This window comes from Podarcis bocagei (genome assembly GCF_964188305.1).
Source record: "Podarcis bocagei genome assembly, chromosome: 12".
In the NCBI taxonomy this organism is placed as follows: domain Eukaryota; kingdom Metazoa; phylum Chordata; class Lepidosauria; order Squamata; family Lacertidae; genus Podarcis; species Podarcis bocagei.
This window is the reverse complement of record NC_138137.1, coordinates 3580737-3606845: the sequence shown is the minus strand read 5'-3', so window position 1 is coordinate 3606845 and position 26109 is coordinate 3580737. Positions and strand designations below refer to the sequence as shown.

Genomic DNA, 26109 nt, shown 5'->3' with positions numbered 1-26109 from the left:
TTTTTCATGTAGGCATTTTGTGACTAGCTGATATAGTCATTTATAGTACAGTCTGTTAAAATACATTACAATATACAACTGAATTTTTGCATATTATTAACATTGATCTGATTTTGTTAATATTTCCCTTAGTTGTTGTTTCTGGTGTTTTTCACCTTTCAGAGTCTATACCTTTTCATTTTTCTTTTGGTTGACCTGTATTCGCATACAAGTATCTGCTTGATGTTGCAATTGTGTGTGAGAACCACCCCAGAGTTACCTCCTGTTTTAGAAACTACATATAGGAAATTAATTCAAAGCTGTGGGTGTGTTTCTGTTTATCTCCTGGAGAATCCCAAGTGGAACACCATGAATATGATTGAAATAAAAATCAGTTGCATCCAGAGCTGAGGACTTCTCTGTATTAGTGACTACAATTGTAGGGCATTAGCAATGTTGGCTTCTTTACAGGCGCAAATTAGCATTGCTCTCGAGTCTCAAGGGAGCATCCCAGCCCAGCTGTGTCTTGTGCAACCATAGCAACACGGTACAGCTATGGTACAGCCTCCAGATGTATAATGTCACAAATGACATTCTTAGATCTCTCTGCAATGGAATTGTTGCATCTTCCACGTCTGTTCTTCAGCTAATGTGTTGACAGCTAAAACCATGAGGCTTGACAGAATCTTAGCCCACTGAGGTTTTCCTTTCCTGTCAATGCCTTATTCTGCCAGGCTGCTTCTTTGCTTTGCAATCTCCAAATGTCCTCTTCTTTTTATTCTTATGCAGATGCCGCTCCTATGAAGATTGCTGTGGTTCAAGATGCTGCATAAGGACTTTGTCTATCCAGCGACTATGGTATTTTTGGTAAGGCAATGATAGCTATTGATAAGTTTAGGGTTGCATCTTCTAATTGGATTCTCTAAGGCATGGGTAGGCAAACTAAGGCCCGGGGGCCAGATCCAGCCCAATCGCCTTCTAAATCCAGCCTGCAGACGGTCCGGGAATCAGCGTGTTTTTACATGAGAAGATTGTGTCCTTTTATTTAAAATGCATCTCTGGGTTATTTGTGGGCAGAGGAATTCATTCTTTTCCCCTAAAAAAAATTTGTTCGCCCCCCCCCAACAAGGTTTGAGGGACAGTGGACTGGCCCCTTGCTGAAAAAGTTTGCTGGCCCCTGTTCTAGGGCTATATCTACACTACGAATTTATATCAGTTTTAATTTGAATGTAACAATAATTGGGTTCCCCTTGAGAATCCTGGGAACTGAGGTTCAGGGGCAAGTGTGTTGGGTCTCTCTGCTGGAGATCCTCAGCAATTACTTTTATCTATAAGCTGCCTTGTGTCCCTGTCAGGGGGGAAAGCAAGGTATAAACTAACTAACTAACTACTACTACTGCTAGTAATAATAATAACACTTGATGAGGAAAAGTATTGTAGAATGAATAGACTGATTTATTATTTGAACATATCGTGCACAGGGATGTTTTTGCCAGTCACAGCTAGACAGGAAATAATTAATCTTTTCCTCCCCAGCTGTGGCTCCACACCACCATTACCTAAAGTAGGTGATCTAAGGTTTCTTTCAGACCTATGTGATCTAGGGGTGTTTTTGATGTAAGTGATCATCATGGGTGGGGGGAGTTACCTTTTTCTCTTCCCAGGTGTGACCCCCCCCCAAAAAAATCACTCCCTATTCTTCAGGTAAAGGTAAAAGGTAAAGGGACCCCTGACCATTAGGTCCAGTCGTGACCGACTCTGGGCTTGCGGCGCTCATCTCGCTTTACTGGCCGAGGGAGCCGGCGTACAGCTTCCGGTCATGTGGCCAGCATGACTAAGCTGCTTCTGGCGAACCAGAGCAGCGCACGGAAACGGCGTTTCCCTTCCCGCCGGAGCAGTACCTATTTATCTACTTGCACTTTGAGGTGCTTTCGAACTGCTAGGTTGGCAGGAGCTGGGACCAAACAACGGAAGCTCACCCCGTCGCGGGGATTCGAACCGCCGACCTTCTGATCGGCAAGTCCTAGGCTCTGTGGTTTAACCCACAACACCACCCGCATCCCTCATTCACCCTCGTTCTTCAGGTAGCCTTGAAAAAAAGCCTTCTGTTGGCCACAAAATATTTCTGGGCCCAATTCAGTGTGCTCACATCAGTGTTTAAAGCCCTACATAGACTGCTTGCTTCCCTACAGACCCTATTGGGTGTCAAGCTTGGCAGAGAGGGACCTCTTAATAGTTCTGCTACCCTAAGAAGTTGCCGGAGGGCCTTCTCTGTGGTGGTCCCTAGGTGGTGGAAGACCCCTCCCCCCCACGGAGATGCATCTATCAACTCCACTATACCATTTTCAGTGAATGCTGAAGATGCCCCTCTTTACCCTGACCTTTGACACATGAGAGGTATATTTTTTAGGACCCACCTTCTTTCTGTGATTGTAAATGATTGTAAGTTGATTTAGTTTGTTTTTAATGCTGTGTTTTCATTGCCATAATCTACCCTGAGACTTTAGGATGAGGGGTGGATCTGCAATTAACTACTGAGTAAATGTTTAGGGTTTTTACAAACTGTGCAAACTCTGGTTAAATTTTTCCTTCTCTCCTTCCCCTTTGCTCAGGTTCCTTCTGATGATGGGAGTTTTGTTCTGTTGTGGGGCGGGTTTTTTTATCCGAAGGCGGATGTATCCTCCACCGCTGGTTGATGAAACAACATACAACGTGTCGTATACCCGGCCACCTAACCCCTCTGCAGCAGGTCAGAAATTGCATCCTGCTACTAGTACTGCTATGTGAGACAATAATTATTGGCCACAGACTACTGTTGTGATTGATCTGAGGATAATATAACCAGACGCTTAGCATGCAAGCATTTATCTAGGCAGACCAGTGAGTAACTTATTCTATAGCCATTGCTGAATGCTGAAAACCAGGAAGTCGACAGTATGTGTTTGGCCAAGTGATCACTTTAAACCGCATTATACTTTATAATTATCTCCTGCTGGTTTTTCTCTTTCCCTGTGCCTGCTGCTTCCTGTGACAGGAAATATGGAAGAGAACAGCAAGTACTGAACTGTTCCTATGTAACGATTAGAATGAATAGAAATTATTAAGTGGCCCCAAAACATCCTTATTGCTGGATGACGTTAAAATTGGGAAATGACAGAAATAAATTGCATCAGGAGTAAAGATGTACAAGCTCCCCACCCCATCTTTGGCTTGAGTGATCCAGGGTGGGGGGTTTCAAGGATGCCCTCCAAGGATAGGACTGGGGAGGTGAATAGCAAGCTTAGTATTTGCACTGGGGTAGGGAGGGGGAAGCTCTGTGGGGAATATCAAGGGGGTTAGAGAGTGGAGCAAGCAGGGGTGCACCCATTTTGTGTACATATAATACATATGTATTATAGATAAAGAAAGGGATTTCTTTGAAGTGAACAAGTTGGTGCCTTGAAAATCATCTGTGACTCCTTTCAAATATTGACAACACAGACCAATGTCCAGCATTACTCTTTTGTGTCTCCCACTTTTAGGAGCCCAGCAGCCGGGGATGGCATACTACACAGACCCAGAAGGAGCTATGATGAACCCCATGGCTATGACTTACCATGTCCAACCTAAGTCCCCACAAGTGAACCCAGTTTACCCTCCTCTCCCTTCTTACTGTAATACCCCACCACCACCGTATGAGCAGGCGGTGAAATCCTCCACTTAACCTCTCTTCTCTGCAGTGAACAGTGACTTGGGCAGAAGAGAGCAGGCTTGGGAGCAGCAGAAGACTTGCTAGTGCTCTGTTGACCTTTGCTCTCCTCCTAGTTAGCACTGTTTGGACACTGATGGATGTGCAGCCCCAGGGGGAATTCTTTTCTGATGTCTTCAAAGCAAGAATGAAAGTTTTTATAGTGCTTTTTATTGGAAGCCTATATTTAAATCCCATACACTTAAAAAAATGGTCTTTGTGATTTTAAGACATGTATTAACATATTGATGCAGCACAGTATGGTAATAAGCACAAAACAATGTATACCAGCCTAAAAACCTTGGAGTCACTTGTATTTTAAATATGGGAAACCTGGAGCACAGGACAGGAGGTAATGGCAGAAGCAAGTGAAAGATGTGAGATGAGTGATGTTTGTTAATCAAGGAAGCGACTGGATCATGCCGACTCCAAGGAACTGTGGTAAGATAAAGTGTGGGAAATGGTTCCAGGGCGGAAGAAGATCCATCGCCCTGCTTCACTTGAACAAACACTGGGTGGAACAGGTTTATAGCAGCTCTGCCTGTGGTCCAACCCTAGCATCTTAAATCTGGCTCCCCCTTTTTTTTGCTGACAGTTGTTTTGGGGAGGAAAGAGGTGTCTTGCTGCCAAGAACTAAAATTGTGATGTACTGTTGATGGTGTGAATATCATAGCAATTGTGTGGAAGGTAAAAATGTTCAGCGCCAACAATGATAAGCAGAGGTCTAGCAACAAAAAAACTGATTGCGGAAATATTTATTCTCTAAAGAGACTTCATAAAATAAAATGGGTAGTCTTTGAATCAGAGTTTTCCTATTGACTTTGGGCCCCTTTTCATGACATTATTTAGGCGTACACTGAAGATACTCATTGTATGCATCTGAAAATGTGTGACAGATGTGCATGGCACAAATACACTCAGCAGAGCTCCAGGATTGGTTGCAGTAGCCTGCTGAGTATACACTTGATGGTTTTGCCTTTCTTTGTGTGATGTGTCAGATGACCCATGGGTAATATTTGGATGTTTAGTATTCCTTCTCCACATTCCTCTGGGGCCTGAGTCTTTCATTTTTAACATGGTAAAGTTGCTTCAAGGGGACTTTTACTCATTGTTTTTGATGTGGTGACTGATTTATTCAAAATGAACTTCATAGGAGATGTAAGAGTTACCAAATACTAGGGAATGATTGCAGTTTTCCAGAATATGATGAAGAAATGATGTAGAAATTAAGACCACTAGAAAACAACAGATTCATTCCATATCATGGTGAGTTTATTATTATTATTTTAAAAAAGAATACTGGAATCTTCCATAGTTTCTGCTTGCGATAAATGTCCTTCCTTGTCTTCCATTGTTATGCCCTCTGGGTTTGGATTACAAAGATTCCACCTGCACTTGCTTCTCAGTCTCTTAGTATGTTGTAAATGCAGAGTAGATGAGACCTTGCTTAAGGTGGCCAGGTTGCAGATTTCCCCATTGCTTTGTTTCCGCTCCTGAACTGGGAGGCCAGGCAGTGGCCGTTTCTCCCATATACACCACCCACCTTCCTTTTGTTCACTCTCCTCCTTCACCTGCTGTATCAACCAGGCCCCTCAGGTGACACACCAAAGTATCGGGCAGAGACCCCAGGTGTAGGCACACGCCACAACAACGTACCCCAGTCTTCAGTTTAAGGGAAAGTGGGAATCAGTATGCAATTATGTTTAAGGGACTTGAGAGGTGGGCTTTTCTCTGTCTTAGAAAAATGTCTTACAGTTATTATTGAATGTGATCATAGAATCGTAGAGTTGGAAGGTGCTACAAGGGTCATCTAGTCCTTGCCCTGCAATGCAGGATTTTTTTGCCCAACATGGGACTCAAATCCACAACCCTGAGATTAAGAGTCTCATACTCTTCTGACTGAGCTATAATGGGCAATATTATGAAAGCAATATTTAAAACAAACTTTGGTTTTAATATACTCAGAGCCTTGAATGAGTTCTAGTGTTGTGCAGTAATCAAACAAAAACATTTTGAAGAAAAGTCTCACTGACGATTTCATTTACCAGAAGGTGGAAGAAGCAACAAGGGGATCATCTATTTTGGACCTGGTCCTCACCAACAGGGAGGAACTGATCAACAAAGTGGAAGCACTTGGAAACTTGGGAGGAAATGATCATGTCCTCCTGGGTTTCATGATACAAAGGCAAGGGAAAACTGAGTGTATTTGGACACACACTCTGGACTTTAAGAAGGCCAATTTCAAAAAGCTGAAGGAGCTCCTGGGTTTGATCACATGGTCAGAAATGCTCAAAGAGAAAGGAGTCCAAGCAGGATAGGAGTTCTTGTCATCCTGAAAGAAAGTGACAAGTGGGGTGCGCAGGGTTCTGTCCTGGGCCCGTTGTTGTTCAATGTTTTCATAAATGACTTGGATGAACGAACTGAGGGAATGCTCATCAAATTTCCAGATTTGGAAATCTAAGGTTTCTTTCAGACCTAGGTGATCTAGGGGTGTTTTTGGTGTCAGTGATCATCATGGGTGGGGGGAGTTACCTTTTTCTCTCCCCAGCTTAACAGCTTGGAGAACTGGACCCAAACTATCAAATTGAATTTCAATATGTTCTGCACTTAGGCAGGAAGTACCAGATGCACAAATATAAGATGGGGACACCTGGCTTACTAGCAGTTCATGTGAAAAGGATCTAGGTGGACCACAAGCTTCACATGAGTCAACAGTGTGATACAGCAGCCGCAGCCAACCCCCCCCCCCAAAAAAAAACTAGTGCTATTTTCAGATGCATCGACAGAAATGTAGTGTCTAGATCAAGAGAAGTAATGGTACTACTCTTTTCTGCCTTGGTCAGATCACACCTGAAATACTGTGTCCAGTTCTGGGCGCCACAATTTGAGGAGGATGTTGACAAGCTGGAAGGTGTGCAGAGAAGGGCAGCCAAGATGATTAAGGGTCTAGAAACCAAGCCTTATGAGGAATGGTTGAAGGAGCTGGGTATGTGTAGCCTGGAAAAGAGAAGGCTGAGAGGAGATATGATAGCCATCTTCATATGTCTTAAGGGCTGTCACGTGAACGATGGAGCAAGCTTGCTTTCTCCTGCTCTGGAGGGTAGGACTCGAACCCATGGCCTCAAGTTACTAGAAATAAGATTCTGACAGTAAGAGCTGTTTGACTGTGTCCTGGATGCTTGAGTTGAGATTCCTGCATTGCAGGGGGGTGGACTAGATGACCCTTTGGATCCATTCTAACTCTCTGGTTCTATGAAATTAAAGACTTTTAACAGATTAGATTCTTAGATGTATACCTAGGCTATTTAAGTGTGTACCTACAAATCTAGAAAGTGTGTGCACTGAACGTGTCATTGCAGACACTTCTACAGGAGCATTCACAAAAAAGGCAGAATTGTCTGGCACATGTAATGTGAAATGGCCCTAAGGCTGTAATCTTAAAGACGTAAACTAGGATAAGGAGAGGGGTTATTGCTTAGTTTTTGTTTTTTTTATTATGTATTTTGTGTTCTCATTTTTATGTTCTGAACTGCCCTGTGATCTTTGGTTGAACAGCGGTATACAAATTTAATAAATAATAATAATAAATAACGTGAACTTTGGGTGACTTGCATCAAAGTAAATTTGTTGAGGTGTGTGCAGTAGAAGAAGAGTTTGGGTTTGATATCCCGCTTTATCACTACCTGATAAAGCGGCTCACATTCTCCTTTCCCTTCCTCCCCCACAACAAACACTCTGTGAGGTGAGTGGGGCTGAGAGACTTCAGGGAAGTGTGACTGGCCCAAGGTCACCCAGCAGCTGCATGTGGAGGAGCGGGGAAGCGAACCCGGTTCCCCAGATTACGAGACTACCGCTCTTAACCACTACAACACACTGGCTCTCATTTAGTAACTACTAAATTACTACTCATTTAGTACCGTAATTTAGTAATTACTAAATTCTAGATTTAATCACTGTTGTTTTGAAATCAGCTTTCAATGTTACTCAGACTGAACTGGAGTAATGTGTAAGCTTCACCTTTCATTTGCATTTGTGGCCCATGCAGATCACTTGAACACACAATGCACAGCTTCTCAGATCAAACCTTTAATTGAAAATGGCTGCTTTATATTACTCCCAACATGTCTTTGATGGATCTAGTAACAGTGCCAATTTTTAAATAAAGGAAAAAGAAAATATGCTGTAAGCATTCAGTCAAGTATAGCGAATATTGCACTCATCAGAAGTTGTTCGACAACTCTTCTTAAAAAAAAAAAAAAGTGCCCCTGCTCGCAATGAAGTTGTTACAGTGAGTGCCACACTTTTAACCAGTGCTTTTCTTCTAGAAAAAAATGGTGCTGGCCCTGCACACCCTTGTGTATCCCCAGAAAAAAGCACTGACTCTCGTAATCCCTTCCCATAACAATTCAGTGTGTCTTGAGAACTGACAATTTGTTTTTTAACCTTGGGTAGAACCCACTTTGACCATCGCCTCTGATGTTGTACATTGAAATCCAACTTAACACAAAGTAAAAAAATTTCTAAAATGTGGTTTTTCATGTTATTGATAGCGGATCATACTAACTCTTTTAATGAGGCCAGACTGCTGGTCTGGTGAAAGTGTTTGGTACTCAGTTGCATAAAAAGAAGCAAAGTTGTGATTAAATTTATGAGTCACTTGTTGACTATTTGCATGTTTCCCCCCAAAATATTTTCAGTTTTTTAAAAAACAAAAAGCGTGGTATTTTTAAAGATGCCCTATAGGTTTGAATATTATACTTCATGTGAACACAAATCGAAACCGAGCTGGTTCTGAATATCATGTGGATTGCTAGTCATAGGCTGGGCTATGTGGGTGCATAAAAACTTGCTCTTGTGCACAGCCTGCTAATATAGGCAGAGGAAGAAGGGAGCAGGGCTGGATTTATGTATAGGCTGAGTAGGCTGGAGCCCAGGGCCTCTAAATCTAGGGGGCCTCACCAGCCCGCCTGCTCCCCTCTCCCAAAATTGCAAACCCAAGACTTCATGCGAGGGCAGGGCAACTTGGGCCCAGCAACTATAAGACTCAGGGCTAGCCAGTGGTGCCCAACTTGGAATCTTAGAGATATAAATACAATCCATCTAGATTGCCCTGGTGTGGGGATCCCCCTTAGGAGTGGCTTGTGGGGCTCAATTTGGCCCAATTGCCTTAAGGCCAGCCCTGATGAGACTCTGCAGGGGTTGGGCTGACAAGTGCTGCCACTTCTAGGTCCCTGGTGCCACTATTCAGAGTACAGACTCAAGGGCTTGTTATGGAAATGAAGGGGGGCACTTCTTGGAAATCATTTTTGTCACCTCTCAACACCTCCCTCAAAACCCCAGGACAATGAGCCTTTGCACTGTTAATGAAGAAAGCTCGCAAATTGTATCCCATCTGGTTTCTGTTGGCAAAACTTGTTGCATTGTTGCAAGAAAGTGTCGAAATTGTATCCCCTTGTACTTGACCGTGCTGATGGACCTTTGAAAATCACATAAAATCAATGCTATAACCAATTCTTCCATTTCAATGACATTTTGCTTCAAAAGGAAAGGCGGACTTGGACATCGCCTTCCTCCATAGTCCTCTAAGTGATGTCACTTACTCAACTTGGATATGCCCCCTCCATAATCCTTAGGATATACAGTCAATTACAGAGCACCCCTCCCTTGAGGGGAACAATGAACATCCGTTGATGGGTTTCCTGAGGCCAGGTGTTCCCACAGCCCATCCTTGGGAAGGCCAGAAGGCAAATATATGCAAATATATGTTTTTTAGCTTGCAGGTACTTAAGGTGTTGGGACGCGGGTGACACTGTGGGTTAAACCACAAAACCCAGGGCTTGCTGATCAGAAGCTCGGCAGTTCGAATCCCCGTGACGGGGTGAGCTCCCGTTGCTTGATCCCTGCTCCTGCCAACCTAGCAGTTCAAAGGCACGTCAAAGTGCAAGTAGATAAATAGGTACCACTCTGGCAGGAAGGTAAACGGCGATTCCGTGCGCTGCTCTGGTTCACCAGAAGTGGCTTAGTCATGCTGGCCACATGACCCAGAAGCTGTCTGTGGACAAATGCTGGCTCCCTAGGCCAGTAAAGCGAGATGAGCGCTGCAACCCCAGAGTCATCCACGACTGGACCTAGTGGTCAGGGGTCCCTTTACCTTTACTTAAGGTGTTAGGAACATGATCTGATAACCAGGGCAAGTTGATGAACACAACTCCCCTCCCTCCTTGTGACATGATGATGATGTATCAGCGATGTATCAATGATGGTTCTGGAAATGTATTCTGGGTAGGGAGGGAAGGTCTTCAAAGAGCTTGTAACCCATGTTGGGGGTTCTTACTCTGTGTGGAGACCTGTTGCGCAACAATAAAGATTGTGGTCTACTGACCGCTGTTTTGCTCCTGTATTTGGCTGGAACTTCCTTCTGCTGACCACAGAGACCTGCAGGGACTTTCGCCCTGACAAGCTGGGCTGTTGAGTATCCTCACACCCCAGAATTTTCCATCTCAGAATCCAGAGCCAGCAGGCCCAGAGAGTCAACAAGCAGCTGCACAGCCTTCCCCAGCTCAAGGGTCAGGTCAGTAGTGGTACTTTAATCAGTGGGAGAATGTGAGTGGGAGGCTGGCTGGGCCAGATAGACTAGGCTTTCCCAAGTCTCTTCCATTCCTTCCCTCGTCCTTGGCTTGAATAGAGCAAGGCAAGCACACATGACTGGCACTGGCCTCACCCCTCCCAGGCAGAGAAGTCTATCTTTCACACTTCACAGAGCCCTGTTGGTGCCTGCAGCATGCACTGCAGATTGCCCACGGGCAGAGAGAGAGGGGCCTTGGGGATCAGGGAAGGCAGCAGTGGGAAGGGATCCTCGGAGGGATCCAGAACTACCTGTAGAAGGCAGGAGGCCAGGCTGCAGGTTGGTAACTGGACCTCATCCTGACAGATGTTAATGGGAAGGGGGAGACCAGGCTCCAAGCTAACAATCTTTTGCAGAAAATGGAAGAACTGGAATCTGTGTTTATGCTGCATTTTTGGACCCGTGTGCTACGTCATTTTCACAAGGTCAGCAAAGCCTTTCAAAAAGCAGACCTGAGTTCTTGTACAAGTTTGTACAGTTCACTTCTGGATTTTTTGAGGAAAATTAGAGATGATTTTGATGAGCTTGAGAAACAAGCAAAAGCCACCTTGCCAAATGTCAACTACAAAACAAGGAGACAAAGAGTGAGGGAACGGCAAAGAAATGACAGAAGTGCACCTGATGCCTAAGATGCACTTTCTTCAAGAGATAGGTTTAGGATAAAATCCTTTATCCATTATTAGATGCACTTGAAGCCAATTTAAAAGAAGAAGTACTGTGCACAGTGATGTTGCAGAATTGTTTGCCATTCTTGCTAATTTGACAGCATCTAAGCAAGAAATTAAGCAAGGTGTTGAACAGTTGATGGAAGCATACCCAGAAGATATTGACCTGAAACCTATTGATGAACTTTTGCACTTTCACCTGTACGTGACACAAAGCCATAGGCTTACAGCCGCGCATTCTTTGTCTCATACAGAACTTTATCAAATTATATATTATAAGGACAAAATTCATATGGCCTTTCCTAATGTGGAAGCATCAGGAATCTTCCAGCTATTTCTTAGCCTTATGGCCACTAACTGCTAAGGAGAGAGGAGTTTTTCAAGACTCAAAAGAATTAAAAATGAATTAAGGGCCATGATGTCACATTGAAAGTGACAAACTTAGACAAACAAATTTTGTTGAAGTTTTGGATGATTTTGCTATGAGGAAGGCTAGGAAAAAAACATTTTAGCCTTCCTGTATTTGATGGTTGTAGTTTACTTCTTAATATGTATTTTAAAACTGACTTTTTAATGGCAACATAAAGTAGATTCTAAAAGTGCCACACTGTCAGGTAATCATGGTCATATTATTTACACTTCCCAGGCAATATAATTTGTAAACTCAAGGTGTGTTGTTTTTTTAAAATAACATTACAACTTCATTTTCCTAAAAAATAATGCTTATTACACAAAAGGTTTACAAAGTTCAGGTATTGCAAAAGTTTTTCAGTGTTAATTTTATGCATTTTAAAAAATCACCATGGTATTTAACAATAACATCTTATGTCCTTTAGAGGAGAAATTGAGAATTGCAGAATTTTAAATACCCGTCCATCATCCTTGGCTTCACTGAATTTTGTTTATAACACTCTTCCATTTTCTTCTAGTCATGGGGGTGGGGGGTTGGCCTCACAAGTGGAGTAGTCTAGGGCCGCTCTTCATCGAAATCTGGCCCTGGCTACAGCTGCAGCAAGAACGCTGATTGCTAAAAATTAGAAAGGGGATAGGACACCCATGAAGGAAGAATGGCAAATCAAATTGTGTGAATATTTGGAATTAGCAAAAATGACAGAAGTAATTAGAAATCAACCAAACCAAAAGTTTAAAAAGGAGTGGGCCTGTTTTAAAGAGTACCTGGAAGAACATTGTTCTCAAACAAAACCTTTAATGTGTTTTGACTAAAGTTTGCAAAGTAAATAACAGATAGATAGATGACATATATTATGCAAGAGAAGTGAAATAAGGAAAACAACACAGTTTAAAAGATAAGGAAGAAGTAAGAAGCCGCAATAAGGTGGAGGGATGTCACGTGTGAAGAAGTATTGATTTATTTTGGTTCACATTCATGTATAAGTTAACATATTTTGAAGAACGAATGGAAAATGTATATAATTAATCAATGTAAAATCAATAAATAATATTTAAAAAGAGAGAGAAATTGTAGCAATGTGAGGGGAAGTGGGTGTCTCGTAACAGCTCCCAATAGAGCCAGCTCAAGCGTGAGGCGAGATGAAGCAGCTGCCTCAGGCGGCCGACATTAAAGAGTTGAGAGTGGAAATGTTCTACCACCCAGTAGTTTTGCCACCAGGCAGGAAGGAAGCTTCAGAAAGTGGTTCTCCTCCATGAGAAGTGCTTTCTTAAGCTTTCTCATGCATCCTGGCAGGATATCAAGGCTTTGCGAGAGCTTCATGCCTTCTATCATGATGTAGGCAGAGGGGGCGTTTTTGCCTTGGGCACCAAAATGTATTGGGCCACCCCTGACTGTCAGTACCCTTAATAGACTACAGCTCCCATAATTCTTTGGGGGAAGCCATGGCAGTTTAAAGTGCTATCATACTGCTTTAAATGTATGCTGTGGGCTATGACTACATGGGAAGAAGCCGCATGGAAACAGATCCTTAATGGTAGTGATTCTGAGTACAATGGTTTTGATGCTAACTAGATTCCCTGGATTCACAGGCAGAACCAAGATCTGGGGGGACCTGAGAGTCCTGATGGCAGAAAGGGGAGAGATTTATCACGAGTTCTCCCTCCTACAGCACTTTAGGCCAACTCTCAAGTAGCCCAGGAGGGATCCATTATCCTCCGGACCAGATTTGAGGGGGAGCACAAGGAACTGTAGGTGGGTGGGGGAATCACTAATGGTACCTCCTCTCTCCTGGTTGGCAGAAGCATCACTGCGGGAGCAGGTTGAAGGTCCCAGCTATTATCAGCTTTTTAAAAAAATGAGTGACACTAGTAGGGGTGGGAATCAAAACATCAAAAGGAAACAAAGATCACAGCTAAGGGTGAATTACTCAAGCTTTGTGCATCTACTTGGTGCAGTGTTCTAATATTTGGAGGCAATTTGGTTAATTATCAGGCTTCGACTGTACATGTTGGAAGACTGAAAAGGGTTGGGGAAGTCTCCAAAGAGGGTTTCTGAGCAGGCATTTGAATTGCTTCTGCACATGTTAATAGCTTGGTAATTTATCAGTAAAATTAGTTTTGTTACATAATTTAAGATGTGACAGTAGGTGGCAAAAGGACTGGAATTCATCAAAAGCTTGCCTTCTGAACAAATGTAGTGTGTGTGTGTGTGTGTGTGTGTGTGTGTGTGTGTGTATTTCTTCTCCTTTCAGGATTGTAAAATGGCTCTTTCTTGCCAAAAACATATATCATATGATGATCTAATAAACAAAGAAAAAATAAGCGCTGTTGTTTTGTTTGGGAATTAATAATGTTCTCTCAGCTGAAATAATTCTGGTTGGGTAGTTTCCAGCTGCTTGACGTATTGCAGCTGCTTCCACATTTTCTTAGTTAAAACAGGAGCTAGTTAAGCCTAAATGAATAAACATGTCAGCCTTCTCATTAAACTGGGCTTTCCTGGAGTTACAGAACATTTCCCCTATGATTTCTGCATTGTTTGCAGCAAACACATAGGAACATAGCACACTACCTTATACTGAGCCTGGGTCCTGTGAAAGAAAATAGATCTAGATCACCCATGTGGTTATAATTGATCAAAGGCTTGGCTGGATCATAGATCCAAAGAGTGGGGCTGAACATGCTCTCCCATAAGAGAGAGCCCCCAGCAGAGTTTTAAAGTCGCAGTATGCTACCAGAGCTTCTCCATTTCTACCCCTCTTAGCATTAAACAGACCACACACTTTAGTAAGTTTAAAATTTTTTACTTTCAAAATTCCAAAAGGCAGGTTCATCCACGGACGTAGCCAGGATTTTTGTTAGGGGGAGCTGTTATACACTGAAATAAAATTATATGAAGATGATGTACCGTTGGTATTTAACTCCCAGTAAGTTAGCGAATTTGTATAAATTGTATAAATAAAAATAATAAATAACAGTGACCTTGCTTCTCTTCAGTTATTCCTTTATGCTGCATCAGTAACTGTTTACAGCAGCAATAGTGAGGGAGTTAATTTTTCCATTGGAATGGGAGATTCTGACAAGCACAGATGGTATCCGAATGCAACCTCCGCACATACCTAGCACTGGTATGATGTGGGGAGGGGGAGTGTACACAACTTTGTCTTTCACGGAACACTTCATTCTAAGGAGCAGAGGCGGATGAAGAACTCCAGGTTCTCTTCTGTCTCTGATTTTTGTTGGTGGGTAGCCAGCACAAATTGCTACTGGTTTTGAGGAGACGAGAAGCCTGTGCTCTGTGCTCAGATCCAACTTTTGGATAGACTCCCCAACACCTGGCATGGAAGACCCCACCTGAGTGCCCGTGTTTTCAGAAATCACCCACGTCAGTATCCTGGTAGGTGGGGGTAGACTCCCACGACATCCTTTGATTCACAGCTATTAAAAAACCAAGAAGGCTTTCTTTGAGCAGAAGCTTTCATTGACATCAATCTACATTTTCCTGCATAATGGGCTGTAAGGTTGCCACCTCTCTAGAGAGGGGCTGTTCTGCCACACTCTCCCATTATGCGCAAGCAGCTGGGGTAGCTCAGCCAGCAGAGCATGAGACTCTTAATCTCAGGGTTTAATGGTCCAACAAGGTTGTGGCTGGAAACTTCCATGGTTTCATTATTTTCACTAAAAAATCCTTTTGTCTGACATCCTGGGCCCTGTATGGTATTGCAGGCAGCTGACAACCTGCCTAATAACAAACAATGGTTTGGGGCCAAAAATTATAAAATGCTGATGGAGGTGAAATCTTCGGCTGTGATGGGAACTATCTTGGAACAAAATATCTCGGAATACCGATAACACCAAAAAATATAAATCTCTACCATGATAACTACGTTAAGGCTTGGTCAGAAATTAAAAGAAATGTGGAGATATGGAATAGACTGAAATTATCTTTTGGGGGACAGATATTGATAATTAAAATGAATATCCTCCCAATAATGCTTCCCCCCCCAAAAAACATTCCAATCTTGGGGGGAACAGGCTGCTTAACAACCTGGCAGAAGGACAAGTGTGCATGCACACGAAAGCTTATACCAAGAACTAACTTAGTTGGTCTTTAAGGTGCTACAGGAAGGAATTTTTTTATTTTGACTATGGCAGACCAACACGGCTACCCATCTATATCTAAATTCAGTTGGGAAGGTCGGAGACCTAGAATAAAGCACAAATTGCTAATTGACGTTAAAGAGAGGGGAGGATTTGGCCTCCCCAATCTGAAGCTTTACTGTGAGGCACCCAGTCTTGTCTGGATAAGAGATTGGTGTCTACTTCAAAATACGAACTTGTTTGATCTGGAAGGGCATGACAACTGCTTCGGTTGGCATGCCTACCTCAATTATGACAAGATGAAGGCGTGTAAGGGATTGTTGAATCATATTATTAGAAAAGCGCTATACATGGTCTGGACAAAATATAAGGACTTGATTGAACCCAAAACACCATGGTGGATTTCCCCCTTGGAGGCCAACGCAGTAAAGAAAAGAATATGCAGGAGGGCTGGCTCACGTCTAAGTCATTACTAATGGAGGAAGCAACCAATTAAAGTTAAAACAGTATGATGATATGAAAGAACATTTTTCAGGATAGCTACAGTATTTCCAACTAAATGAGACTTTCAAACAAGATAAAAAGAAGGGCTTTGCCAAAGAGCCCTCCAAATTGGAGATTTGTTAAATAATAAAATCAAGATACTTTCAAAAATGTAACAACTCCTCCTTGACTGGGAAGTCAAGGAGGAGGAGGTTAAATCAGTAATGATTAGGTGGGCCCAGGATGTTGGTCACTCTATTCCAATGAGCGATTGGGGAAACCTGTGGAAAACAAATATAATATCAAGGAAAATCTCATGAAGATGCAGTTTAGGTGGTATTTAACACCGTCAAAGCTATCTAAAATGTATAAAAATATTCTGAGTACATGCTGGCGGTGCGGAGAGTCGGAAGGTAATATGTATCACATGTGGTGGCTCTGTAAAAAAATTAAAGAATTCTGGAATATCATTTATGATGAATTTTAAAAAAATGTTGAAAGTATATTTCCCAAAGAAACCAGAGGCCTTCCTTCTTGGCATCTTAGATAACAAAATACCAAAAGGCCTAAAAGAAATCTTTTTGTATGCCACTGCGGCAGCAAGGACCCTGATTGCAATGAATTGGAAGCAGGACAGGGTTCCTTCTAAAACAGAGTGGTTAAATAAACTTCTAGAATATGTAGAGATGGTTCAGATGACAAACAGATTGAGAGGCAATGCAAATCAATGCTTTATTCAGAAATGTGACACGTTTAAAAAATATTTACAGAATTATAACCATGGTGTTGCAACTATGGTGTTTGAATTATCTCTGTATCCGGAGCCCCGTTTGCATACCGAGGCGAACGTAACCCATGTCCGTGCTTCTGCGGGTCATGTTTTGGCGCTTCTGCCCTCATTTTGACAGTCTGTGCATGTGCGCATGGCGAAACCAGAAAGTAACACGCTCCATTACTTCCAGGTCGCCGCGGAGCGCAACCTGAAAATGCCTAGCCCGAAGCGTATTCATCCCAAGGTATGACTGTATTTTGGTTTTCATTTGGACGCCATTTGAGCTTAGGTCTGAGAGACCACAACAGGGCAGCCTCAAGACAGAGGACCTAAGCTCAAATGCTGTCCACATGATTTTGCCAAGCAGCTCCGGATAACTGACAAATAAGCTCCTGAAATTCCCTCCAGCCCCCAACCTTGATGCTCGCCACTCACCTTCCTCCCTCCTCATCCACCTCCTTGCCTCCGGGGTCCACCCTTTGAGCCCATCTGGGGAGCCGCTGATGGCTGGCGAAGGGGACTGGCTGGGCAAGCTCAGGGGGAGCTCCTTTCGAGCCCTTGCAGAGGCCGGCAGCTCCTGAGCAACAAATCCACTTTCTACAGACCAGCTCATTTTCTCTTTCACGCAAAAAGTTTCCAATCTTGACCATGACTTCTCTCTGATTAAACATGTCAGCTTGGACATGCCAATTTCTTATAAAACTGCAGGTTATTACAGTGGTGCCTCGCAAGACGAAATTAATTCGTTCCGCAAGTCTCTTCGTCTTGCGAGTTTTTCGTCTTGCGATGCACGGTTTCCCATAGGAATGCATTGAAAATCAATTAATGCGTTCCTAGGGAAACCGCCTTCAGACCAGGTCCGGGGACAGTCTGTCCCCCGACCTCTTCTGAAGGCTGGGGGGGGGGACAAGGGCTTTTCTTCCCACCCCCAGCATTTTAAAAAACCCCGGGACAGCGGAGGACTTCTCCCCTGTCCGGGCGATCTTAAAATGCTGGCGGGCGGCATTTTAAAATCGCCCCGGGACAGCGGAGGACTTCTCCGCTGTCCGGGGCAATTTAAAAGCCCCTGGGAAGGCAGGCAGGGGGGACAAAGACTTTTGCCCCCCGCCAGCCTTCAGAAGAGGTCCTGGACCTCTTCTGAAGGTGGGCGGGGGGCGAAAGTCTTTGCTCCCCCCCGCCTGCCTTCAAAAGCCCTCCGGGACAGGCAGGCAGGGGGGAGCAAAGACTTTCGCCCCCCGCCCGCCTTCAGAAGGTGTTCCCGCCCCGCCGCCCGGCTTCGGAGCATCGTTCCGAAGCCCGGCGGCGGCGGGAGGAGGCGTTCCCGCCCCACCGCCCGGCTTCGGAGGAGGTCCGAGGACTGTGGGGAAGACGCGCTGCGCTTCCCCGCTGTCCCGGATATTTCCCTATGGGCTGTCGTCTTGCGAAGCAAGCCCATAGGGAAATTCATCTTGCGAAGTGCCTCCAAAACGGAAAACCCTTTCGTCTAGGGGGTTTTCCGTCTTGCGAGGTGTTCGTCTTGCGAGGTACCACTGTACATTAATCCTGCCAATGTTTTTATCTGTTTACAATTTATCTGTAAATATGCAATAAACCATTTCCATTCTTTTATAACAAAGTTTGTTATCTTGATTTTCTGGTAAGTTTCACCATATCTGCGTATTCCTGGAAAAGCACTTTTTTGGGATCACGATCTTGTTTGGCACCCCAAAACCAATGCTTTTGGGCTCCATGATCTCATGCAAGTCAGGTGACTCATGGGGGAGCATGGACGGCAAGACACGTGTCCCGGTTTGGGGACTCAGCATGTTGGAGGCCATGCTACCTTGAAAGCAGTATCATACCATTTTTGGAAGAACTTCCTGACAGTAAGGGCTGTTCGACAGTGGAATTTGCTGCCAAGGAGTGTGGTGGAGTCTCCTACTTTGGAGGTCTTTAAGCAGAGGCTTGACAACCTGTCAGAGCTGCTTCCAGATCCTAGCTCACAGAGGATCACGCTAGCCAGCGATCATTAAGTAAAAGTCTTTATTGAGTTACAGTTTCCATTCTCAAGCTGCTGCGTGCAACTCTACGTCTAGTGGTTAGATCGGCGAAGCTCCGTCTGAGTCTCCGCCCCTTGAGCACCAACTTAATATCCTAGCCCTGCTCCACCTTTTCCGCCTGACTGTTCTCCTCTGGGTCCCTCTGCCCCCCGGGGTCTCTTCCTTCCGGGATTCTTCTGACGCCGACCCCCCGGAACCTCCTGTCTCCTTGCGCCGGGCTTTAGGACCTGGCTCCCTTTCCGGGCTGCCTACTGCGTCACTTTCCTGTGCATTTGAACTTGGCGCGCGCGCCCAACCTTCCACTTTCCGTCTGACCGTTTCTTCGCTCCCCGACGGAGGTGTGGCCACTCCTGACTCGTGCCCTCCCCCGTTGTGAGCTGCCAGCGCTTGATCCCTGGCGCCCTTCCTCTTCCCTACTCTCTGGCGGTGACGCTGGTCCCGATTTCCAACTGCTCCCCTCTGAGTCCCCTCTGGCTCTATCTCCCTGGGGTGTCCCCCTAGGCTCCCCCCTTGCCCTGGCCACTGGTGCTCCTTTCTGTGAATCTTCTGATTCACTGGAAAGACTCGGAGATCTCGGGTCGTCGTCATCACTCATCTTTTCTTCTGCCTCCTCCCCCTCGCTCTCTGTTTCCTCCCTTGCCCTTGCCTCTGCTCCTGAACCCCTGACACAACCATATGTCAGGAGAGCTCTGATGGTGTTTCCTGCTTGGCAGGGGGTTGGACTCGATGGCCCTTGTGGTCTCTTCCAACTCTATGATTCTATGATTCTATGAAATAACCCTGGCTTCCTCCAAAGAATTATTAAACCTTTTCTACTGCATCTTTTCAAATAATCTATGTTTTATATAACTCCATTGTCTCCACAATACTTGCTACATTACAAGTCTTATTGAAATCCTGCTTTTTTCCCATCTGCTTACAGTGGTCTCCAAGATAAATTATGAATTTCCCCCATTCTTTGTTAAAGTTTTGGTCTTCTTGGTTCCTCAGCTTCCCAGTCAACTTTGCCATTTGGGCATAATCCAATAGTTTAATTTACCATTCTTCTCTGGTAGGGACTTTATCTTCTTTCCATCTCTGGGCTAATAGCATCCGAGCGGCTGTCATCACATACATCAAAAGTCTTTTCTGCTCCCTTGGAATATCAGCACCTATAATTCCTAATAAAAAAGCCTCTATTGTTTTTTTTAAACAAAAGTTAATTTAAACTTTTTTTTTCATCTCATTATATATCATTTCCCAGAATGCTTTTATTACCTTACAAGACCACCACATATGATAAAAGGTGCCTTCCTTTTCTTTACATTTCCAACAGATATTTGTAGATGACTTATACATTTTTGCTAACTTACTGGGAGTCAGATACCATCGGTACGTCACTTTCATATAGTTTTCTTTCAGTGTACAACATGCCAAATTTCAATTTTGTTTGACTATGTTGTTGTTGTTCATTTCATTCATGAATTGCTTCCCTTGAGGCATCCTGAAGCAATTTACACTATAATAAAAGCATGTATAAAACAATTATATCTATATCTAGAACAGCTAAACAGCTGCATATATAAAACAGTTTGAAAAACCCATTATATATAGACATGAGCCATTTAAAACAACATCAGTAGGAGATACATGAAAACAATTCACATCCCCTCAGGTGTGCCAGCTTGAATAAAATATTAGGGATGGGGCAGGTAATCCCCGCCCCACATAACTGGTCACATGATGAGGTGCGCACACCCACACCCACACTGAATGGCAATGCCCATCAACTGGGGGGGGCAGCCCCCTCAAATATTTTAGTGGGGGTGCAAAGACCCCTCGGCCCCTGAGACCTGCGGTGATAGGGCGGTATATAAATCATGAACAACAGTTGGCTCCTATGCATCTGTTAGGCTTCAGGGAATTGGCTTCCTCTCTCCATGGCAGTAAATAAAAAAGATCAAACGAAAGGAACATCTTACCAGTTAGTCCTTTAATAATCACAGTGAGATAAAAAAGAACACGTCTCCTAGAAATGGCAGTGCTCCATCCCTGTTAATCTACGTCACTCCTACGTCTTGTAATCTGAGTTTGTAGCCTCAGCGCTTTCTGTTCTGACACTTTCTGAGCTCTGTGTCTTTGGGGAAGGGTGGGGTGAATGCTGTCCAGAGACTGTGAATCTATTAACCCTCTCTCCCCTAGTGTTTCTTCTCCTAGCTGTTCCCCATTCAGTATTTCCCAGCTTCTGCCTTCTGAGCTATGCCCCTCTGCAAACCACTGTTCCAAATCTATACTGTCCTCCTGCTCCTAGGAAGATTCAGGATCAGGAGGAGGGGGTGGCTCCCACCATTCTTCCTCAGAGCAGCCCTTCTCAGCCCGGTCCCTGACAGCATCCAATACAGATACCAACTGTGATTTTAAAAATCTCCATTTGAATGTATTGTTGCTGCACTCAGGAAAAGGTGGTAGAAATTGTTGTGCATTCGCCTTACAGGTCAAAACAGAAGCACTTAGGCTCAAGCAATGTTGTAGCTTAGCAACCACGATGTGCTTAATTATATCCCTTCCCTGTGGCCTGACTATTTTGCTGGATGAGATGTGCAGTGATGGGTCACAAAAAGCAGCAAAGGGAAGCTTCTCAGCTAGTCAGCATTTCGCCTGTGTATAGTTTTTTAAAATATATATATTTTATTAAGTTTTACATAACAAATTCAAATTCAAATAAAACATCCACATCACCATTTAGGATTCCTTGAATCCTTTGACTCCCCCCTGCCCTTCCATGGTTACCATTATCAATCTATTTTGCCCCAACTGCTTCTCTTATTTTCTTTAAGAAAAATTATCCATTTTTACCATAGTTTTTCGTACATTACAAGCATTACTCAAATCCTGCCATAGTTTTTAGTTGTTTACAGTGTTCTCTTAAATACATTATAATTTTTTCCCATTCCTTCTTAAAATTCTTCTCTTCCTGGTTTCTGATTTTCCCAGTCAATTTTGCCATTTCGGCGTAGTCCACCATCATCAGCCATTTGTCTCTGGTTGGAACTTTATCTTCTTTCCATCTCTGGGCCAATAGTATCCATGCTGCTGTCGTCACAAACATGAATAATTGTTTCTGCTCCTTTGGAATCTCTGTACCTAGAACACCTAGCAAAAAAGCCTCTGTAACAAACGTTATTTTAAACATTTTTTTCAACTCATTGTACATCATTTCCCATAATGCTTTTGTTATCTTGCACATCCACATGTGGTAGAATGTGCCTTCTTTCTCCTTGCATTTCCAACAAACATTTGAGGCAGTTCTATACATCTTTGCTAATTTTCACCTGTCTATAGTAATGTTGTCTGAGGTAAGACAATGTTTCTGTGAAGCTTGACCCACAATTGACCAGAAGCTCCACCTACGGCCCATCATATACCTTGCTGTGCTAATCTGAATGACCAGATGGGCATCAATGGCCTTGCCTTGAGCTATGCTCTTTCAATAATGGCTTCAGCCCTCGCAGAGCCCATCTCATGCCAGTTAACCACATTCTAATCAAGATATCTGGCAGTCCAGGTAACTACAGCCTGCTTGCCAGGTGCCAAAGGTTCATCACAAAGAGGCTTTGTTATTTTGTCTCCATCTCAGCTTCATAGGCAGCAGTGCACCCCTTTGGATTTACTGTCAAGCCCATGATAATTAATGCACCTTTGCCAAAGAAGAGGAGAACCCCTTTAGGGCAAGTATGCTAATAGGAGCTTGCAAACCAGCTGCCAGGGATGTGGCTCTGATTGCTAATGAGACCTGCCAGAGTGCAGGTCTCTTTGTCTTGGTTTCTTACTCCCTTCAGAATTATGATATCCAGCTTCCATTATCAGAGAATCAGGAGAGTAGAGTGGGCCTCATGAGTCACTGTATTCACATACCCCTCCTGAGGCGATAGGCCTCATTAATATCAGCCAATGCCCTCCACGAGAATTAAAGCACGTAATCCATAATTCAGTTGTGGACTGAAAAATAATGTTATTTCCAATAATAAAGCAATGAGAGGAGCTGGCTGTGGGACTTCGATATGGCAAGGGCTGCTGCGGAAAAAACAGGAAAAATTCCTCTTGGCCATACAGCCATTCATGCAGTTTCCCATTTTGCCAAGTGTTTAATTATATCTTACAAACTCACTGCCTGTCATTTTTTTAAATGGAGACTCTGGAATCCTGGTGTTTTTCACTCTCTGCCACCACAAATGAAATTGAAAGAGAATATATGCATCTCTCTTGCACACATCCTTAGATGTTAACTTTGCCTGCCTAATAATACACCACATTCTATTACTTTATAATGTAATTGTTTTCTCAGGGTCTAAATCTACAACAAGAAGTGGGGAACTTTTTTCAACTTGAGCTGCATTTTCTAGGGGGGCAGCCTTCTGGAGACCACATGCTGTTGGTAGGTTGGGGCAACAGATCCCTCTCTTACCTTTGCACAGTAGGCTGCAGTCTTGCTGCACAAAACGCCAAGGGTTCTACATGGACATCTCACCATTCAGGCATTATTACCATTCAAAGACATATCCAGCCAGACAGAAAAATGGATGGCGGAGGGTGGGGAGGGCAGGACCAGTGAGAGGTGTGGCCTGAGTGGAAGACTAATATAAGTCCCTGAGTATAGTATCTTACGTGGCTGGAATTATCAAAATGTAGTGTGGCACAGATAAGCATGTAAGCTGTGTGCAACTTCTCAGCCGCAACCCATTAACGGGGTCCCTAGCAATTCTCCTGTCTTCCTAACCATTTGTGGAAACATGTATATGCCTGATCTGCCAGTCGGGGCTGTGCGTGCATACTAGACCTGGCTAGATATGCTGAATGCCACTGACCAGCTATCTATGGGGAGGGAGAGTGGAAGACAACAAAATCCAACTCCCTGTGCAAACAGCTGGCTAGATTGCTTCAGGTTTGGTTTTCGGTTTCCGCTTGGTGGTGAAGCACATGCAAAAGAGTCCGGCATTCAATCTCCAGGTAGGGCTGAAGAATCACTGACAATCAGTGTCAATATTATTATTATTATTATTATTATTATTATTATTATTATTATTTAAATTTGTATACCAACCCTCATTGTTACATTATATGACCCAATTGGCCCCCTTGGTATAAGGCAATTTTGAATGTTCCTAAAATGATTTCTGAACCACCAAATATATTTTCAAGACCATTCTTTGATGCAGAAAGTATCACCCAAGGGGAAATTAGGTACTATAAGATAACTCAATCAGTTCAAGCAAGACAGATCATGGACTCAATTTTAGTTGGAAAACCCACTGAAAATACAAAGATGTTATTTATTGGACTATGGCCCAATTACAATAGGAAATGAACTCAAATAATCTGGGCAATCCTTTTCCTGAAAACAACAACCCTGGAACTCTAAATCTTAAGGGCCAGATTTCTAAATAGGTGTGCAAGGATTCAGCCTATGGCACTTCATTTATGGACAAAGGATTTTGTGACTGAGGCTGCAATCCTATGCACACCTAGGAATGTCCCATTGACCCGAGTGGGACTTATTTCTGAGTTGACATATACAGATTTGATGCACATTCCTGTGCAAGTGCTTTGAACATACACCCAGAAGGCGCCCTTAACTGTAAGCACATTTGTTTTCTATAGGTTACACCTACCTTTAGCTTTTTTATGCTACAGCTTAAGCATTTGGGTTTTCCATGAGAAGCCCTGGGAATCATAGTTTTGGGTGAAATCTCTAAGGACAGTCACCCCCCTCTCTCACACACAAAAATCCCTTAAGTGGGAAGGAGGGCAAACTGAGTTATGACAGCAGGAGTTACATCAATTTATGGTGTAGGTGGTCACAATCCACAAATGTTGATTCAAGAGAATTATCCTGTGTGACTGAAGATTAGCAATTTTAAGATTTATGAACATGCCCTAGTGAATCCCTCCTTCATAGAGAATAAGAGAGTTGGATGGGACCACGAAGGTCCTCTAGTCCAATAATTGGGGGAATTTGCCCAACGTGGGGCTTGAACCCACAACCCTGTGAATAAGGATCTCATGCTCTGTGCTATAAATGAGTGACAAGCATGAAGAAGCTCTAAGGCAAATCATCTGAAGTGAGAGGCTTTTTGTCACAAAAATGAACTGTCTGAATAATTTTCTTTTTGGGAACAAGAAAGCTTATTCAATTCAGGGGCCTTATTTCCAGTGCTGACTCGCTTAGGGCCCACTACAAAACACACCAAGTATTTTAAAGCAAGTGAATAAATTAAAGTGACAAGCAAAACTGAGCAAAGACAACAGGCTGCAGGTAAAGCCTGGAGGCATTTCCAAAAGGGAGGCTCATCCATTTCAATCTCACCAACAGCAAATACCTTTCACACAAATCACATAGTGGGAAAAGGCTGCAATTCTGTGCAGGGTTCCTTGGGAGCAAGTCTCACCCAATCCAGTGGGACTTAAAGCATGGAGTGGATGAAGTTACACAGCTGTAGTTACATATGAATGAAACAAGGCTGCTGTTCCAAATGATAGTGCTGGGCTCTCCCACACTCAACCATAATACGTAACCATATTTTTCGCTCTATAGGACGCACCCGACCATAGGATGCACCTTGTTTTAGAGGGAGAGAACAAGAAAAAAAATTCTCCCCCTCTCTGTGTAGCGCCCCTTCAGTGAAGCGGCAGGAGAAACGGAGCCCCTTCCATTTCTCCTGTCGCTTCGCTGAAGGGGCGCTGCGCAGAGGGGGAGAATTTTTTCCCCTTGTTCTCCCCCTCTAAAACAAGGTGTGTTCAGTCGCCTTCAGTGAAGGCAACCTGAAGCCTCCGGGGCACAGCAGGAGTTCCCGCTGTGCTCTGGAGGCTTCAGGCAGCTACCTTGGAAGCCTGGAGAGGCCCCTCTCGCTCTCCAGGCTTCAGTGAAGGCAATCCGGGAGTTCCCGCTGTGCTCTGGAGGCTTCGGGTTCCTTTCGGGGAGCAGCAGGAAGGCTGCGCAGTCTTCCCGCTGTTCCCAGAGCTTGTCGGCGCTGGCGAGGGAAGCCTGGGTTACCCCCCCAGCACCAGGGACCACACATTCACTCCATAAGACACACAGACATTTCCCCTTAGATTTTAAGAGGAAAAAAGTGCGTCTTATGGAGCGAAAAATACGGTAAATCTCATACGTTGCACTACAATATCATCATGTTGGAAGTTTCCATGTCTTTGCCAGCCATGAAAGTGGTGATAAACTCAAGTGTGATGATGCCACATAACATTGTAAGAAATCCCAGTGGATGGAGTGGAGCTTGCGCAGTGCTGCCAGTTTTGGTGGCACTAGTAGTAGACCT

The 26109-nt window shown here is 43.9% G+C and overlaps 1 protein-coding gene and 1 long non-coding RNA gene across 2 annotated transcripts in view; both read left to right on the top strand.

Annotated features, from left to right (window-relative positions):
- Nucleotides 1-7308, top strand: part of VOPP1 (VOPP1 WW domain binding protein) — a 41492-nt gene extending 34184 nt beyond the window's left edge. The window contains exons 3-5 of the mRNA XM_081165261.1: nt 769-846; nt 2592-2728; nt 3501-7308. Coding sequence (XP_081021387.1) covers nt 769-846; nt 2592-2728; nt 3501-3682 — 397 coding nt within the window. The 3' untranslated portion in view covers nt 3683-7308. The remainder of the gene's footprint in view (nt 1-768; nt 847-2591; nt 2729-3500) is intronic.
- Nucleotides 1-26109, top strand: part of LOC308570432 — a 175216-nt gene that overhangs the window by 66222 nt on the left and 82885 nt on the right. The window lies entirely within an intron of this gene.